Raw genomic sequence first — 18727 nt, 5'->3', positions numbered from 1 at the left:
AGCAGGAGAGACCCTGTTTCCTTTAATGTGGGAAAGAAACCACATGGGGAATGTTATTATCAAAAAAAGAAGGCGCCTGGCACATGTGCACCAGGGTCCCCAGCCCCGACTAGGCCAACCGCAGGGCTCGCTCCCACCACGCTGCAGGAACACACTTGAGTTTTTCCTTGTCCCCAGTTTACATCGTTCTATCTTAATGGCATGAAAAGTGGGCGAGGCATTCAGGTCCCCTCCAGGCACTGTCCCCTCAGAAGTGGCTCCAGGCTCTGCCCAAGCCTGGCATGGCTTTTCTATTTCCTTCATTTACTTGGGTCCTTTCCATTTACGAATACAATCCTCCTCAGTTCTTATGATCCCTGTCTCTCTAGTCATAAGTAATTATGTCAAAGGCTCCAAAAGATGAGAGGGACTGGACGTGCAAAACTAACTGGCACTCACATTCCAAATGATCTTTAAAAAAAAAAAATACAGAATATCAATAATACTCCCAGAGAGGCCCGGACCTTATTCTGGTCGAGCAGAGAAAAGAAAGGACCCTTAGGTGAGTCCCTACTACTTCACATATTTGATCTCCTTTGGACCTCCCAGCATCCTGTGTGGCAAGTATTAACCCCTTTTTGAGAGGTAAGGGAATGAAAGCTCACAACATTCCAAATATTTTGAAGAAGTTTGATAATTTGAAACCAAATGGCTTTACTTCCAAAGCCTAAGCTCTTTCCATTACACCACGTTGTAAGTTCTCGTGGGTGAGTGAAGACCAGCCCTTTCCCCAGCACTTTATATATGCCTAGTCATGCCCGGCCATGGCATCTCAGGGGTTGAGCATCGACCTACGAACCAGAAGGTCACTGTTCAATTCCCAGTCAGGCACATGCGTAGGTTGTGGGCTCTAATCCCCAGTCGGGGGCTTGCAGGAGACAGCCAATCAATGATTCTCTGTCATCATTGATGTTTCTCTCTCTTTCTCTCTCCTCCTCTCCCTTCCTCTCTGAAATAAACAAAAATGTATTTAAAAAAATAAAAGATGCATACTCATTTCTTGAGGATCGCAGGATATATCCTTGACCCTGTGGTGAATGAGTCTGTCTTTCCTAAAAGAGGGGTGGTCAGACAAGCACACACACACAAAGCCAGGCAAGCAAACCCAAATTCTCGGAGGTGGAATTATCTCTGTCTTCAAGAAAAGGGGATTCTGCCACATATAGGAGACCCTGTTGAGTCCCCCACATGTTGACTTAGCCCCATGGTCAGCAAACTGCGGCTCGCGAGCCACATGAGGCTCTTTGGCTCCTTGAGTGTGGCTCTTCCACAAAATACCACTGTCTGGGCAAGTCTATTTTGAAGAAGTTTTAAAAATTTGGCTCTCCAGAGAAATTTCAATCGTTGTACTGTTGCTATTTGGCTCTGTTGACTAATGTGTTTGCTGACTACTGCCCTAGGGGATCCATAGTCAATGGGCTGTTTAGTAGGCCACAAACACCAAAGTAGGATAGAAATATCCGGGCCATTTCCATTGCTTTAGCTAAGGGTGTGTATTAAAGAGTCTCTCAGCATTGTCTTCTACATATAAGTGTTATCTGGGTGTGGCCTCAATTAGCAAGCTGGGCTGTTAGTAAGAGTCTCTAGTAAGGATTATCCGTCTTTAACCTCAATTTCCTTACCTACAAAATAAGGGGGTTGTTTGTATGATTTTAAGGCCCTTCTATCTCAAAACGCCTTTAATTTTGTGTGGCTGTTGATGTGTGTAGGCGATATTCGATCACCTTAACCACATTAGTACCATAAACACAGAATCAAATTAAATCCACAATCAAGAGGAATAAATAACCAAAAGGCGGTATTGCACTGTATTCTCCAGGGTAAAACCAGGCTGCAGAGAGGGTCTGCCGAGACATCCAAATGGGGGCTGGGAGAGAGACTGTTGAACCGGGGCTTCTAAGGCCCTTATATCCAGTGATTTGAGCTCAGAAGAGGTAACGGGGACAAGAAACTGTGCAAAAGAAAGAATTTCGAAGGAGTCACAGTAGGAAGGCGCCACTGCTGTGCATTGAGGGCCATCAGTGGGGAGTGGGGAGGACCCCTGAGGGGTGCGGACAGCTTCCCTGTTACACAAGTGGGCGCGGGTGGGGGGACACAGGGCCTCGGGGCTTACGGGAGTGCATGGTGTGTCAATAACGACAGCCATTCATACTTGAGAGCAGCCAGTCTTCATGAAAAAGGCGTTCTTTTCCTCAAAAAACTACATAGTAGACATAGAAAGTGATGATTATTTCAGAGTACTTGATATCCGTCTCTCCCCATCAGTGATAGGGGGTGGCTCACGTCCACGTGAGAAAACTCCGCCACAAAGCACATCTGTCCGGCGGCAGCAGAGCAAGAAACGCATCCCCGGAGTGGGTTCCTGGGGTCACTCCAACCACCCCCCGAGCTTTCCAGGCTGCAGCTGGTCCCGCTGGCTGGAGTTTAAGGATGGCGAGGGAGCTCGCTCTCTTGAGAATCGCACAGGACAGGCCCCTCGTGGAATTCCACGTGGATTCACACTGCCGCACGGCCTCAGGCACGATCGGATCGAAGGCAGGGAAGAACCAGACCAGCTGGGAGCTGGTGAGCCTCCGGCCAGAGCAGGAAGGCAGGCAGCAGGGGCCTGGCCGGCAGGGGACCCTGTCTCAGGGTGGCGGCCCGTTCTCAGGCCCCGGCTGTCCCGGGCGCTCTGTGTCTCAGAGGACACGATCGTCACTGGGGTCCGGGCTCCGAAGGGACGCCGGATTTCCGAGCTTTGGGAGGGGGCGGCGGTGGGACTTTGGCTTCTCTTCGCAGGGGCCGTGGGGGGGCGATCTGAGGGAGCAAGGGGAAGGAGACATGAGTCCTCTTTCTTCCCCACCCTGCCGTCTCCTCCACATTTCCCACCCTGTGTTAGCTTCTGACCAACCTTTGCCAGGTGGGAAGGGAAGGGAGACTGACTTACCCCCCCCTTGTTTGCCTGGAGTGTGTTCTACACCCAGCCTGCTCTGTCCCCAACACATGGGTACTGGGTGCTCAATACACATTTGTTAAACGAGCAAAGGAACCCTACCAGAGGCCATTCCGGAATGACCGTCACTCACGCAGAAGTAAATTCCCAAATATAAACCAGAACGCGGCCTGTCTCCCCGCTCCACCCTGGGTGGGGACCAGAGAATCGCTCTCACTTCCATCTGACGAGAAGGCCTCCCTGCGCCCGCTCCTTCCCGCTCACAGCTGCCCTGTCTCCTATGGTCTCAGGAATGAACCAAGACTGGACCAGGGACAAGTCCCGTGGGAAACCTGTCCCCTGAAAAGCCTGGAGAGGCCAGGGCTGCGTTCCCACGAGGGTGCCCCCCGGCCCCAGAACCCCTACCTCCGAGGAGTTCCTCTGGCTGCTTTTGGGGGGCGGGGGAGGAGGCACAGTAGCAGTCACCGGCGCATCTGTCTGCAAAGACGGGGAGCCTAGAAAGGATGGATACAAAGGGAGTGAAAACAGACAGAATTCATCAAGGAATCTCATGGAATTCCTGGTTGCCATGGTGACACCTGAACCAACCGGCCACACGGCTAAGCTCCTGTTCCGTGCTTTCTATGGACGGAATGAAGACCTGCTGACCCCCGCGCCCTTCATTCCCTGGAAGGCTTCGCAGGAAGTTCCGCTGTAAACATCCCCCTGCTTGCTCAGGGTTTTCACCATTAAACTGATGATGAAAACATTTCCCAGGACTGAGGGTATTGCTCTGCTCTCTGACGTTCCCCAAATGCTTAATAGGTGGCCTGTAAATGCCAGTTAAATTGAACAGAACAGAACTGTCTGTTTTATCCTTGCACATGTGTCAAACACAAGGCCCGCGGGCCAAATCTAGCCCGCCAGGCCTTGCAATGTGGCCCGCACAGCGCTGTCATCACTGCACTCCGCTGTCAGTTTATGACATTGTCAGTTTATGACTGTTCAGTAAACCATTTGGCCCGCGATTTAGGCTGGATTTTAGATTTTGGCCCCTTCTCTGATTGAGTTCGACACCCTAAAGCACATGTGTCAAACACAAGGCCCACGGGCCAAATCCAGCCCGCCAGGCCTTGCAATGTGGCCCGCACCGCGCTGTCATCACTGCACTCCGCTGTCAGTTTATGACATTGTCAGTTTATGACTGTTCAGTAAACCATTCGGCCCGCGATTTAGGCTGGATTTTAGATTTTGGCCCCTTCTCTGATTGAGTTCGACACCCCTACCCTAAAGGGTGCGATACCCACTTCCTCCAGGAAATCTCACCTGCTCCTCCCTAGCTCTTGGTTGACCATTGTCTCGCGTTTGGCACAGTGACTTACCCCTGCAGTGCTCCCCTGACCAAGGGTGCCTTGGAATCCTCCTCAAGCCGGGAGGACTGCAGGTCCCCGAGCCTGACCACAAGGAGCTTACGGGTCTATTTCTTGCCCTCACTTTGGACCCTCCCCTATTAAGGTACAGTGCTATCTACTCAGTAGGTCATAAGGAACTTGCATCCTCTCTGGTCCTGCCTGGATCTACCTCATTTATCCTATGTAATAAAAGGATAATATGCAAATTGGCCCTCACGCCCTCGCTCAAGATGGCCACCACCATGTGGTCAAAGATGGCCACCACAAGATGGCCGGCAGGGGATGGTAGTTGTAGGCCACCAGACCAACAGGGGAGGGCAGGTGGGGGCAACCAGGCCTGCAGGGGAGGACAATTGGGGGCAATCAGGCCAGCAGGTGAGCAGTTAGGCATTGATCAGGCTGGCAGGGGAGTCGTTAGGGGCGATCAGGCAGGCAGGCAGGCAAGAGAGCAGTTGGGAGCTAGCAGTCCTGGATTGTGAGAGGAATGTCCAACTGCCCTGAGGGGTCCCAGATTGGAGAGGATGCAGGCTGGGCTGAAGGACACCCCTCCCCAGTGCATGAATTTTGTGCACCAGGCCTCTAGTATTTTCATAACTGGAAAAGGGGAGTGACACCCCTTGGAGCACTGTAAAGAAAAGTTTAATGAGTCCTAGCAACCCGAGGGCTCCTTGGTTTGGCAAGGACTAGTCTAACTGTATTATACCCATGGCCACTGAACTGAACCAGCTTTACAATAGATATACCTTGTGGCTGTTTTGGTAAAAAATTGCCCAGATTCATAAACATACTCCATTCTTAGAAAAATGAATATAAGAAACTTATATATAGGAAAACTTATTGCCCTAGCTGATCTGGCTCAGTGGATAGAGCATCGGCCTGCGGACTGAAGGGTCCCAGGTTCAATTCAGGTTAGGGGCACATGCCCAGGTTGCAGGCTCCACCCCCAGTAAGGGGCATGCAGGAGGCAGCCAATCAATGATTCTCTCTCATCATTGATGCTTCTCTCTCTCTCCCTTTCACTTCCTCTCTGAAATCAATTAAAAACAAAACAAAGCAAAACAAACACACTTACTTAGGGTCCTGGTAGCTTTAGGAGTGAGGGGAGGCGGGCTCACGGGTGTTGACGGAGGAGGTGAAGAAACATGGAACGGTGTCAGCCGATTGTCCGACAGCTGGAGACTCTTTGGCCTTTGTGCTTTCCTGGTGGGGCTCTGGCATGGGGGTGGGGAAACAGAAAAATGTTCTCACGGTGTGGACAGTTGCACAGCCTTGTCTGCTGCGGTGAAACTTGTTAATTCCAGAAGCCATTTTAAGCTTAGCACATCACCATGAGGTGGGCACCTGGCAAAGGACTAACTAGCAATTCCTGAACCACAGAGCGTTTCCTGGCTGGCTGTGGACTTGACTTTGACCACAGTTGGATTGTGTCATTTAGCCTGGAAATGAGCCACCCTGATTCTCAGGGAAAGCTGGTCTGGCCACACTTGATGTGGCTTTCTGGAAGGAAAGTACCTTTTATTTATTTACTTTTTAAGTTAAAAGAAGAGAAACGACAATGTGAAGACTCATGGAACATGGTGGCGAGAACCACATGTTTACACTGTGGTACAAGATCCCACACCATTGTGGGCTTAGATTCTCTGTCCGGGCTTTTCTCTGCACAGGCTGAGAACTGCCCTGCCACCGGCTGCGGGTCCTGGAAGCCATGGCTAGGCTCCTGTCTGCTGACTCGGAGCTGTGAGGGGACTGGCGATGCCCCTGGCTACAGGGAATGCTCTGGGAAACCTCTGCTGCATCCCCCCACCCTTTTTTACCATCAGATCAGGTTCTGGCGCTCTCTCTGCAATGACCTGGGACTTGCTCAGGCTCCATTCTTTCCTCTTGGACTTGCTGATGCGGTTCTCATTGTCCTCTTTGAGGGGCACGTCTTCCACGCGGGCACCTGACGAGGCCCTGCGCTCCACAAGTGGCTCCAGGACCGACCTGGCAGCGGAGAACACGGACATATCACAAAACACTGGTCACCTGACGATCCAAATTCACTCCAAAAAGACCAGGGGTGATGACTCCTGAACCTGATTTTGACCTGTGACCTCCCTCCAGGTTCTAAAGCTGAATTTCCAGCTGCCAACTGAACTTCTCAAGGTAAACATGTACAGAAGTTGGACCATCCAAAGTACTGGAAGAAAATATTAGTGACTATTTTATCCCTGGAAGAGAAGGTCTTATTAAACTTACGGGTAAAGACAGAAGTCACAGTAAAAGATCAATGGGCAGCTTTGCAGAGAAGATAACAGCATACGCTCTGGAGTCAGACAGCCATGTTTAAACCCTACCTATACTCACTTGTTGGATGACCTTGGACAGATAACCTTGTTATGCCTCACTTTCCTTATCTGTAAAATGGGGGTAATGATAGTACCTTCCTTGTAAAGTTATTACAAAATAATCTGAGTATTCCTTAAATGGTTTTTAACGGCAATGATATATTTCCAAGCCCAGTAGTAAATGTTGATTCAAGAACCATAATTAGATCCTATGTATAGAGTGGAAGAGTTTTATGAGAAAGAGGAGAGTCTCAAAGTAATTCTCCACAAATTATTTTTTACAAAGGGAAGAATAGTAACCACACAGAAAAGAAAATGAACAAAGCCTTAACCACATGACCAGTTAACATCACCAATACGGGGGAAAAGGACATAATGTGCTTCTTGTTATGATACTGGAAAAAAACTCATCACACAAAATTGTAAAACCTGAATCCTAAGCATAAGGAAACTTCACACAAACCCGAGTGAAGACAGGTTCCCTGAAACAACTGGCTCATGATCTTCAAAGATGTCAATATTGTGAGAGACAAGGAAAGGCTAAGGAAACTGTCCTAATAAAGAAAAAAGAGACATAGCTAAATACCACATATGATCCTGATTGGATCCTGTGCCTGAAATTGTGATAACAGACATTGGAAAACTGACAAAACTGCAATATGGGTTGTCACTTAGAAGTACTGTGTCAATGTCAAGTTTCCTGAATTTCCAGGCTTTTCTGTAGGGAGTGGTTATCTATATAATAAAAGCCTAAGAGACCTTTATGGCAGAATGACCAGAATGACTGCTTGCTATGATGCGCACTGACCACCAAGGAGCAGACACTCAATGCAGGAGTGGTCAGTGTGCTGCTCAGCCAGAAGCTGGGCTCATGGCTGGCGAGTGCAATGGTGGTGGTGGGAGCCTCTCCCGCCTCTGTGGCAGCGCTAAGGAGCAGCGAGCAGGCAGGCGGTAAGGAGGGAGGGGTCCTGGACTTCCAGAGGGTGCAGGCCAGACTGAGGCACACCCCAGTGCCCTAGGATAAGATAATATGCCTCTTCTGATAGTATGATGTATGTAACCTAAGCTCAAATGGCACAGTGGGGTAAGAGGGAGGGGGAAAGACAGAGAAGAACAAATGTGCCAAAATGTAAAAAAAAAAAAAAAAAAGGGGGGGGGGTAAGGGCAGTGGGGAGGCTTAAAAAGATACATCTTTATGATAGGTATCATTTAGAGCTTAGGAATGGGTTTTTCATTATTTATTTTTTAGCCCTCACCCAAGGATATGTTTACTAATTTTAGAGACGGAGAAACATTGATGTGAGAGAGAAACACTGACCAGCTGCCACCTGTAGGCACCCTAACTAGGGACTGAACCCACAACCAGGTATGTGCCCTGACCGGGAACCTTTTGGTCTATGTGATCATGCTCCAACCACCAAATCCATCCAGCCTGGGCTGGAATAGGTATTTAATAATTCCTAAGTTGATTTAAAATTGGTAGGCTTTGCTTCATAAAAATAAGAAGTTTGGAGGGATGCACAGGTAGAGTGCAGAGGGCTTTTAGGACAGTGAAATCATTCTGCAGTGGGGCATATATGTCACCACACATTTACCAAAATTCAGGATGTATGACACCAAGAGTGAAGCCTAATGGAAACTATGGACTTGGGATGGTAATGACGTGCCAATATCGGACCTCAGCTGAACAAATACACTGCTCTGGCGGGGGATGCTGACAATGCGGGGGGCTGTGCGCGTGGGGGCAGTGTATGTGGGAACTCGCTGCACCTTCTGTTCGATCTTGCTGTGAACCTAAAACTGCTCTGAAAAATAAAGCCTATATAAAAACACAACATTTTTAGTATGAATAAGACAATATAAAAACAGCTATCAGCTCTTAGTATTTAAAAATGAAAAGCTTCTGTTCAGCAGAAAGCATCATTAGCAAACTAAAACGATTTGCTATACATATATATTTTTTAATTGCTTTGAGAGAAAGAGACATCGACTTGTTGTTCTACTTTCTTATGCAAGTATTGGTTGCTTCCTGTACGTGCCTGATCAGGGATCGAACTGGCTGGCAACCCTGTTGTATTAGGATGATGCTCTAACCACCTGAGCTACCTGGCCAGGACTGCCATACATATTTTTTATAGCAAATATTTTTCATGTATGAGAACTTTTACAGATCAAAACGGGAAATACGAGTAGTTAAAAAACCTATCAAAGGATATAAACAAGTATTTCATAAAAAAATGTCCAAGTGATTTAAAAAATTTTAGTGTCACTAGTTACTAAATACACAAATATTAAAACAAGATATTTGAAGGGGATAATCCGGAAAAAATTTTTTTTTTTTTTACATTTTATTTTGAAAATTTTCAAACATATAAAAACTTGGAGATAATATAATGAACTTCTCTATATACATCAACAATGATCACTTACGGCAGTCCTTGTTTCCTACACACCCAGTCTCTTCCCGCCCCCGTGGATTAGCTGGCAGTGACTCTTGGACATCACATCATCTCATCTATAAATATCTCAGCTCCTCTCTCTATAAGACAAGTCCTATCTTCATAGCTTAACTACAGTCCCGTCATCATTCCTAAAAAATTAATAATTTCATCAAACATCCAGTCAATGTTCAAATCCCCTGACTGTCTCATAATTGATTTTTGTAAATGGTTTGTTTGAATCGGGATCCAAACAAGATTCAGTCAGTATATCTGCATTGGCCAAGTCTCACTTTGGTACCAAAAGTAAATATTGGAAAGGAGTTACTCCACCCCTCCTGGCAATGAAAGTTCAAACCCTTACCCGTCGGATCCCGGCCTGGAGGAGGCGTTATCGGATGAGTTGGAAGAGGTGGAAATCACAGAGGACGTCACCGAGGTGACAGACAGTCTCCGCAGTGTCGACGACATGATGTAGGGCAGCACAATGGACCCCGTGCGGCTCTGCTTCCTCTCCGTCAGGTTGGGTGGCTGGAGAACATGTGCCCCAGTGGTTAGCTGGCCAGAACTCAGCCCATAGGAAGGAGTGCAGGCCCCCTGCTTGTCTGGCACCCCATTCTGATTGGTTGGTGACTGTGCTGCCTCAGTTGTTAAATAACGAAGCACTTACCTTCTTATTTATAAACACAACTTATGTTAAACCTACTGTGTTTCTAAGACTAGAAAAAAACTGCCATAATGTGCTGTCAGCCACATGAGAGAGAAATAACCAATATGTTCCACCCACCAAGAAAACAGCAAAATCCTCTGCCTGCTTTGCTTCTTTCAGGCATTAAGAAAGTGGGATATTGCCGGGACCGGTTTGGCTCAGTGGATAGAGCGTCGGCCTGCGGACTGAAAGGTCCCGGGTTCGATTCTGGTCAAGGGCATGTACATTGGTTGTGGGCACATCCCCAGTAGGGGATATGCAAGAGGCAGCTGGTCGATGTATCTCTCTCATCGACATTTCTAGCTATCTATCCCTCTCCCTTCCTCTCTGTGGAAAATCAATAAAATATATTTTTTTAAAAAAGTGGGATATTATAAACATCATGCAGCCAAAGAGTAAGTTGGGATGATAGTACTAGTCTAGTGTTGTCTCATTGGACATAATTTACCACCGACCAGCCTCTAAATCTCACCCCCATCCCACCCCACCCAACCCCACAAAAGTGGAATATTGGCCTAATAAATAGAAAAGTTTTAGACTGAAACTGCCAACCTGATACTCAACCTGGTGAATCTCAGGGAGTAAGGGAACACTGACCTACTTTCGTGAGAAATTTCTCCAGTGGGACATTGAACCCTACATGCCACCGTTTCAAATGCACACGCTATGCCGAAACCACTTTGGCTCAGTGGTAGAGCGTTGGTCTGCGGACTGAAAGGTCCCAGGTTCGATTCTGGTCAAGGGCATGTACGTTGGTTGCGGGCACATCTCCGGTAGGGGGTGTGCAAGAGGCAGCTGGTCGATGTTTCTCTCTCATTGATGTTTCTAGCTCTCTCTCTCTCCCTTCCTCTCTGTAAGAAATCAATAAAAAAAAAAATATTCAAATGTACATGCTCCTGTTGAACTGGGTCTAATCGAAACCAAACTCATGAGGTGAAAGTTCCAATCTGCCTGCCATCTAGGGATTTGTGTGGAAGACCAATTTTCCCAGGAGAAAACTCCTAACGGGTGGTAGGTTAGGAGACAAATTTCAGGAATTCATGATTGAACACTCAGATGACGGAAAGAGATGATCAAACAGACTATCTGAAGTGGAGATGGAGGTATGGGAAGAGAAGAGAGAAGTGCAGAAGAAAAGTCTAGAGCTTGATTTGAGGAAGATAATCTGAAAATTGGAGGTTCTGGAATAAGGCAGCTAAATAGAGCAGGTGAACTCACGTTAAGAGGAGCAGATAAATGAAGCTGGGACCAAGCAATCAACTGTTGAAAACGTTAGCACGTGCATCCCCACCCGACTTCTCAGGAGGAAAAATAGAAATTTGTAGCTGTGAGAAATGTGTTAGAATGGTCAAAAAATTATGGAATCGGCTACATGCATTATAAATCTCCTTCACAATTCTTTGTCACTTCAAAGGTGTGAAGAGTGCAAACTAATCATCAAAATAAAAATACATTAGAAAAAACTGTAAGAACTGGGCCAGACAGGACAGGAACAACCAGTGTCCGGGATCAGGGGCACCTCAACTTCTAACAGAGTCACTCTCAGAGCGCGGGCCCTGCACCAACAGCAGCAGCACCTGGGAGCATGTTAGCGGGGAAATCCTTGGGCTCACCCCAGAGCTACTGAATCAGCAACTGTGTTTTCACAAACCTTCCAGAAGGTTCTGAGGGTTGTTCAGGTTGGAGAAGCCCTCGACAGCACAAGGATGGTAGAAGGTCATTAACAGTAGGCCATGGCTTCTCTGACACACACACAGACACACACACCCGCTCTCCCCCCCTCCCGCCCCATATTTTCATGCCACCTACGCTACTTTGACTCATTTGGCATCTAAAAAACTGGTCAATACTGTAACAGGTAAGAGAATAGAGAAAGCTTAAAGGCTACTTAGACAAGGCCTACCAGCGTGATAACCCCGTAGAGCCTTTCCACCTTCTCCTTGAGTTCCCGGAAGCAAGAGGTCAAGCGGTTGTGCAGCGGCTTGAGCTGCTCCGTCAGCTTCTCCCCGTGGATGCGGATCCCCTCGGTCAGCAGGGGCATCTGGAAAAAGGGCATGGGAAGACGGCAAAGTGGTTTTGGAAGAGGGATTACAGATCTGGGGAAAGGCGGGGGCTGGGGATGGACAGGTAAACCACATCTGATATCACAGCACATATCAAATGAGAAAGCTACTTGTCAGTGTTGTGCTTGGGAGCTGAAAGCCTTGAGTAAACGAAGCAGGGGAATGCACACATCAAGGACACAGGCAAGCCCTGAACTGGGGAGGGCTGCCAGACTGGGCAAACCCATCTGAGCTCCAGCCTTTCTGGACATAAGCAACTGGCAGGTTTCACCCTTCGTTGGTGTGGATGGCCGCATTCTCTCCCACTGTTCGCTGAAGGAGTGAGGAAGAGAAAACAGGCCAGCCTCTCTCAGGTGGCACAGGCCTTGAGTCTCATCTCTAAAAAGGCCCCTCTTCACACTGTGAGTCTAATGGATGCTATTCCCAGGTCGCTTTGCCAAACAAGCAGACAAGCAAACAAGGCTGTGATTCCATGGTGCTTTTTTTTTTTTTAAAAAAGGAAAGTAACCCTAAAAGTGGGCCGTAGGTTTGAACCCCAGAGAAGACATTAGACTAGTGCACTACAGCCGTCCACGGAGGGCAGTGGGAGCCACCCAGCAACACCCTGCCCTGCACGTGGGGCACACCTGTAATGCGATCAGCCTCTTCAGCAGCTCGATCTTCTCCTGGTCTTCAGGATGCTCCTGCAAGTACTTGTCTGTAAAAAAGGCCTGAAAGCAGAGCACACGGGAGTGTTAATGAGAACACACGTGGATCTGTGTATTTGGCCCTAAAGGAGGGGAGGGAGGCGGGGGAGGCTGAAACGTGCCTTGTGTCCTATGTCATAAACAGGGAACGGCTAAGTAACAGCACAGCCCACGTCCATAGTGAACAATTCAAAAAAGCAGGTGCTATTTTGTGGTCCTCCTGGAATCATGCAGTTTCTATCAAGTGTACGTTCTTAATAACACACACACACCACACACACACACACCCCAATCAAGTAGTCAAGAGCAGAGAAGAAAGTCATTCTTTTTCTGGGGGGTGGAGGGAGAGTAGAGAAAGGAGGAAGGGAAAGGCACCAGCTCGCTTCCCTGTAGGAAGAGCCAGAATGTCATTCCTTAAAATAACTATTCCAAAAAACTAAGAAAAGTCCAGATGACCATATCGAAAAGTTATGCATTAGATTAGGTATATAGGTATTATAAAGAACAGAGCAAAAAATTAACAGATTGGAGATGTGGCTGATGGATTTTCTGCTCTACCAAGTGATACAAGCTGTACTATAATTTTTTCCTATATTAAGTGAAGATTAATACCTGTACTTTATCACTAACCACCTATCCAAAAAACTATTTTGAGAACAATATGAGACAAAGATGTAGAGTATTTTGAAAATGTTAAATGCATTTATTATATATCAAAATTATATTACCTATAACATAATCAATAAAAAGTTATAGTCCCATGGCCAAGGCCCTGTAATAGGGAAATAAAACTCAAACTCTAAATATAGGAGTTACATCGATCACCTAAAAGACAGAAGTCATTAGGAAAGAAAACGGAATTCTGTAGTGAACATTTCCAACAAGCGTTCACACTGGGAGTTATATATTTGCCCCCGTACCTCATTTCTGAGCGTGCTTCAAAGAACTCAGGTATGTGTTCTCATTAACACTCCCATGTGCTCCAAGCCTAGGAAAGCCACCCTATTATATACAAAGCCGCGGGGGTGGGGGGTGTGGGGGGGTGTGGGTGGAGGGGGGAATCGGGGGAGGTACTAGCCAAACGTTTATTTTCAAGAAGAGGATTCCAAAATTATTTAGCCACTAAAAATGTACCTAAGAATTACAAAGCCTGCCTCTATGAATTAGTTGGCCCTTGAACAATGTGCGGTTTAGGGACACTGAACCCCACAGTCGAAAATTCCAGGAAATTTTTGATTATACAGTGGGCCCTCCATGTCCATAGATTTAACCAACTGCAGGTGGAAAACAGTATTTTCACGCTGTAACTGGGAATGTGACTGTACTGCTTTCCATCCGCAGTTGATTGAATTCACGGATGGGAAAGCCAGGGATATGAAGGGCCAACTATATTAATGAAAACATCCAGCTGAGTGGGTCTACACTGTTCAAACCTGTGCTAGTCTAGGGTCAACTGGATCCTTAACTGGCCTTCACAATTCTGGATGCATCCCCTCCATTGCAAATGGCGCCACACCAACACTGTGCAGTACAGCACAGGTGAGCACTCCTTTCGCGTGTCCCCTGAGCAGCAGCTACAACACTTATTGACCTAATTTGGTTGTAGAGCCTGGGCCAGCCTTTGTCCACACATCCTCTGGCCTATCGAGTCGGGGTGGGATTCCTAGAGGCTAATTCTAAACAAAGTGTGGCTCTGCCCCCTCTCACCCCGTCCCCCCCACACCCCCTCTTCCCTTTCACCCTGGGAGGTGGAGGGGGAGAGAACAGCAGGTGAAGCAACCAATATGGTATGTGTGACTGATCTTTCAGTGACTTCTCCAGGCAGTAGCCTAGCCCAGGGTGGGTTGCTGAGGTTGGGGACAAGCTTTTCATGCATTAATTTCACTTGCCCATTCATATAAAAAAGGGGAGTGAACATCTCTCAGAGAAGTGGTACGAAACTAATTCATCAGCTGCACAATGCCACAGAGGGGCATGGAGACACCCAGACACCCCAGTCCTGCGGGATCCCGGGAACTCAGCCTACCTTCTTTTTTTGTTAACCCTTACCCAAGGATATATTATCTATTGATTGTTAGAGAGAGTAGAAGAGAGGGAGAAAAGGGGGGGGGGGATAGAGAGAGAGAAAAAGAGAGAGAGAGAGAGAGAGAGAGAGATTGGTTGCCTCCTGCACGTGCTCCTGCAACCCAGGTATGTACCCTTGACTAGTAATTGAGCCCAAGACCCTTCGGTGCGTGGGCTGACACTGTAACCACTGAGCCCACCGGCCAGGGCTACCCAGCCCACCTTTTCATAGTTGGAGTATCCTCCCATGACGGCCGGGTCTACGATGCCATTGAGCAGCATGGAGAGAGGGTGCACAGAGAGCGACCGGTCCCAGGCGTGCTGCTGAACGCAGTTGCTGATCTTCTCATTGGTGAGTTCCATGGTTTCGATGGCATTCTCCAGGGGACTGATCTCCTCCTGTGACAGAGAGCGTGGGCGGGGAAGGGCACGTTGTGAGCTCCACAGCAGAAAAAAGCCCAAGTATTCCCCTAACGAGGTATAAAATTCCCACCAACCAAAGAGGAGTGAGCTTTTACTGGTCGACGTTATGTTCTTTGGGATACCACATTTATTTGAAATGGTGTTATAAGTTGCAAAATAAGCTTGTAAAAGTTTCCTTTGAAAGTATACAGGTGGCTTAAATCTTGGAGCTATAGAATGATTATATTTTGGGGGCAAAGCATCTACAGAAATTTCAGGAAGGAAAAAAATCAGAGCTGTAATAATGATTGTCTCTTAGGCAAAGCTTCCTTAGAAATTTTTGAGAAAATCAAGGAGAACAGAGTAACAGGAGATCTGGTCCAAGACAGAAGCACCACCAAAAATGTCCACCAGGGAGAGGCTCCCTGCCTCTCCCGTGAGGAAAGCTGAAGGACTTTGGCAGCCAGACAGTCGGACTATACACAGTCACCTCAGTGTGGGGTCTGTGGTTAACAGAAGTCAGAAATAGCAGGATGCAGTAGGCCAGTGGTCGGCAACTCATTAGTCAACAGAGGTAAATATCAACAGTACAAAGATTGAATTTTCTTTTGAGAGCCACATTTTTTAAACTTAAACTTCTAACACCACTTCTTCAAAATAGACTCGCCCGGGCCGTGGTATTTTGTGGAAGAGCCACACTCAAGGGGCCAAAGAGCCGCATGTGGCTCCCAAGCCGCAGTTTGACCATGGCAGTATTCTATTCGGGCTGAATTTTGGATGAATATAAGATGTAATATAGATTCAGAGAGAGATCTTCTTGTAGAACTGTCTTCAAAACCAGATTTTAAGAAAAATTGTCTCCTTCCTCATTTTATCCATTATCATGGGTAATTACCCCCTACTCCAGGCTTGATTCTAAGAGTCTCTGTCTAAAAATCATATTCATCCTTAAAGAATAATGACATACACCAGTGGTATGAGACATGCAAACCCCAGTTTAGATTTGTGTAAGACACAGTACTTCAATGCTTAGTTATGCACCACAGTTACAACGTGATTAAGATATAATTGATGGTTGGGAGGAACTTATGATTTCAGTGGGGTCTCAAGTCTTGTGAACATGGTAAGGAACTCATTAGGGAGAAGTGCAGGAGGCAATGGGCAAAGAGAAAGAACAGCTAAACCAGCTTGGGGGTGTTAGAGATGGCTTCCCGGGGAAGCTGGTGCCTATATGGAATCTGAATGGCAGCGAGTGAGGTTGACAAGTGGCAAGCAGCATTCTGGGTAGAGAAGATGCCCCAATTTCCCCGACAGTTGACATAGCATGGACTGAGCAGGTCAGTCCCAGGAGGTTCCATCGGATATGTGGTGGGAGAGCTGAGCCACAAAGACCCTGTGTTAATGTGCTAAGGCAGTGGTCGGCAAACTGCGGCTCTCAAGCCACAGGTGGCTCTTTGGCCCCTTGAGGGTGGCTCCTCCACAAAATACCACGTGCGGGCATTCACGTATGGTACAATTGAAACTTCGTGGCCCATGCGCGGAGGTTGGCTTTCGGCTCTCAAAAGAAATTTCAATTGTTGATATTTGGCTCTACTGACTAATGAGTTTGCTGACTACTGTGCTAAGGAGTACGGACTTTACACTCCAGAAAGGTTTTAGATATGAAAACGATACAACCAGGTTTTCACTAGGGAATTCACACCGAGGCATTGAGGAGAGCGGCCCTCAGAAGGCCCAGGCAGGGAGGCCAAGCAACATTTTCTCAAAGGCATCAAACTAGAAGTGAATGGGGGACTAGACACAAGGTATAGGAGCTGGAAAAAAAGAAAAGAAAAAAAAAAACAGATTTTGCCAAAACCGGTTTGGCTCAGTGGATAGAGCATTGGTCTGGGGACTGAAAGGTCCCAGGTTCAATTCCGGTCAAGGGTATGTACATTGGTTGCAGGCACATTCCTGGCAGGAGGGGTGCAGGAGGCAGCTGATTGATGTTTCTCTCACATCGATGTTTCTATCTCTCTCTCTCTCTCCCTTCCTCTCTGTGAAAAATCAATAAAATATATATATAAAAAAAAGAAAAAGAAAACAGATTTAACAAATATTAAACACAGGCAGCTCTGGGGAGTGGCGATGATGGAAGAGTCTAGGGTGACTGCTGAGGTGCTTAGCTGTGAAGAAGGAGGAAAAGATCTGAGCGCGAAGAATATGATGGACAGGGACCTTGAGGAGGCATTCCAGCCATGTGTCTGGGTGCTGGCAGGAGGGACGGCACTCCACGGCCATAAAAGAGGCATTCACGGTGCGCGGCCTTTCGGGCGGGCACCATCACATCGGTTTTACAGAGGCGGTCTATCAGACAAGTGTGCTTTTTTTTTTCCTTCTGGAAAACGGAGCTGCCAGAGGAGGCTGGCGGAGCTCGTGAGAACCGGAGCGGGGATCTCACAAAGGCTCTTATTATATGTGGAGACAGAAATATTTTCCCGTGTCCCCGTTTCAAAGGACTCACTGTTGAAATCTGCCTGACTTCAAACCACTTGAGGATCCCAGGAAAGGTGTACCCGGTGGTATACGTGGTCCTTTCAATCCACATCGTCTGGTGGAAAAAGGAGGAAATGTTGGTCAGCTCCCGGGCGTTTAGAGGAGCAAAAAGCAGACACTCCCTAGTTCCATGAAATGAGGTTCCATTCTCAAATGCCCCCCTTGGAGAAAAGGCGGTATTTTCTCTAAAAATGTACTCATTCTGGATATTAAAACCTGCAAGGGTCCTCCCGCGGGGCCCCCTCACCCTCTGGATGGGAGGTTTGGAGGTGCAGAGAAGGGGTGACTGCTCACAGCCATAGAGGGGGCAGGCCCGGAGGAGAGCCCAGTTTCTGGGCTCCTGGTCCAGTTTTCTACTTGGATGACAGCCTGCTGTCCTGGCAACAGGCACGCGAAGCCTCTGTTCCCGGGCCGCCGTCATCTCTGCGGCATGAGCTGGGAGCCGGAAGGCCGCTATTTTGGATGTCAAGTCTACCTTTCTCTAGAGGCCGGAGGGCGGGACTCACGGCAAATTCGTTGTCCGGGTCCTTCTCTCCTTTCCGGAACGGCCGCGAATACTGGAACTGCTGCACTTCGTTGGCCCTGTAGTAGCTGGGGAGAGAGACAGCCACGACGTTGTCACAGCTCTAAGAAAAGGCTCTCTGTGACCTGGCTGCAACAACACCTGGGAAAATGAGACAACCTCCCCACACCGAGTCTCACCCGCCGAGCTCTCAAAGCCAACAGCCTCTGCAGGGAGGGCTGACGTCAGCACACTTTGATCTTACTGTACCCCTCCCATTTATCTACTCCACAGCTCACAATTTAAAGAGGTATGCATGTATGGAATAGCTGTGTTTTCCGATGGTCTTCGGCGACCCTGCTAGCGGTTCTCAACCTGCGGGTCGCAACCCACAGGTTGAGAACCGCTGCTGTAGAGCCTAAGACCATCAGAAAACACAGATATTTACGTTATGATTCATAACAGTAGCAAAATTACAGTTATGAAGTAGCAATGAAAATAATTTTATGGTTGGGGGTCACCACAACATGAGGAGCTGTATTAAAGGGTGGTGGCATTAGGAAGGTTGAGAACTACTGCTCTAGAGGCGCAGACAGTGGAACACACAGGACCTGAGAGTGAAGTTCCTGAGTTCCCTCC

The 18727-nt window shown here is 47.7% G+C and overlaps 1 protein-coding gene across 1 annotated transcript in view; it reads right to left on the bottom strand.

The window, feature by feature from the left end:
* Window positions 1-1824: 1824 nt before the first annotated feature.
* DOCK5 (dedicator of cytokinesis 5) overlaps window positions 1825-18727 on the bottom strand; it is a 191311-nt gene continuing 174408 nt past the window's right edge. Inside the window, exons 43-52 of the mRNA XM_084884799.1 lie at window positions 18093-18177; window positions 17555-17641; window positions 14872-15048; window positions 12526-12609; window positions 11740-11877; window positions 9492-9658; window positions 6177-6345; window positions 5435-5573; window positions 3377-3465; window positions 1825-2835 (exon numbers count right to left, since the gene is read on the bottom strand). Coding sequence (XP_084740925.1) covers window positions 2734-2835; window positions 3377-3465; window positions 5435-5573; window positions 6177-6345; window positions 9492-9658; window positions 11740-11877; window positions 12526-12609; window positions 14872-15048; window positions 17555-17641; window positions 18093-18177 — 1237 coding nt within the window. The 3' untranslated portion in view covers window positions 1825-2733. The remainder of the gene's footprint in view (window positions 2836-3376; window positions 3466-5434; window positions 5574-6176; window positions 6346-9491; window positions 9659-11739; window positions 11878-12525; window positions 12610-14871; window positions 15049-17554; window positions 17642-18092; window positions 18178-18727) is intronic.

The sequence above is a fragment of the Pipistrellus hanaki genome, assembly GCF_964339955.1.
Source record: "Pipistrellus hanaki genome assembly, chromosome: 5".
In the NCBI taxonomy this organism is placed as follows: Eukaryota; Metazoa; Chordata; class Mammalia; order Chiroptera; family Vespertilionidae; genus Pipistrellus; species Pipistrellus hanaki.
This window is presented reverse-complemented; position numbering and strand designations above follow the sequence as displayed.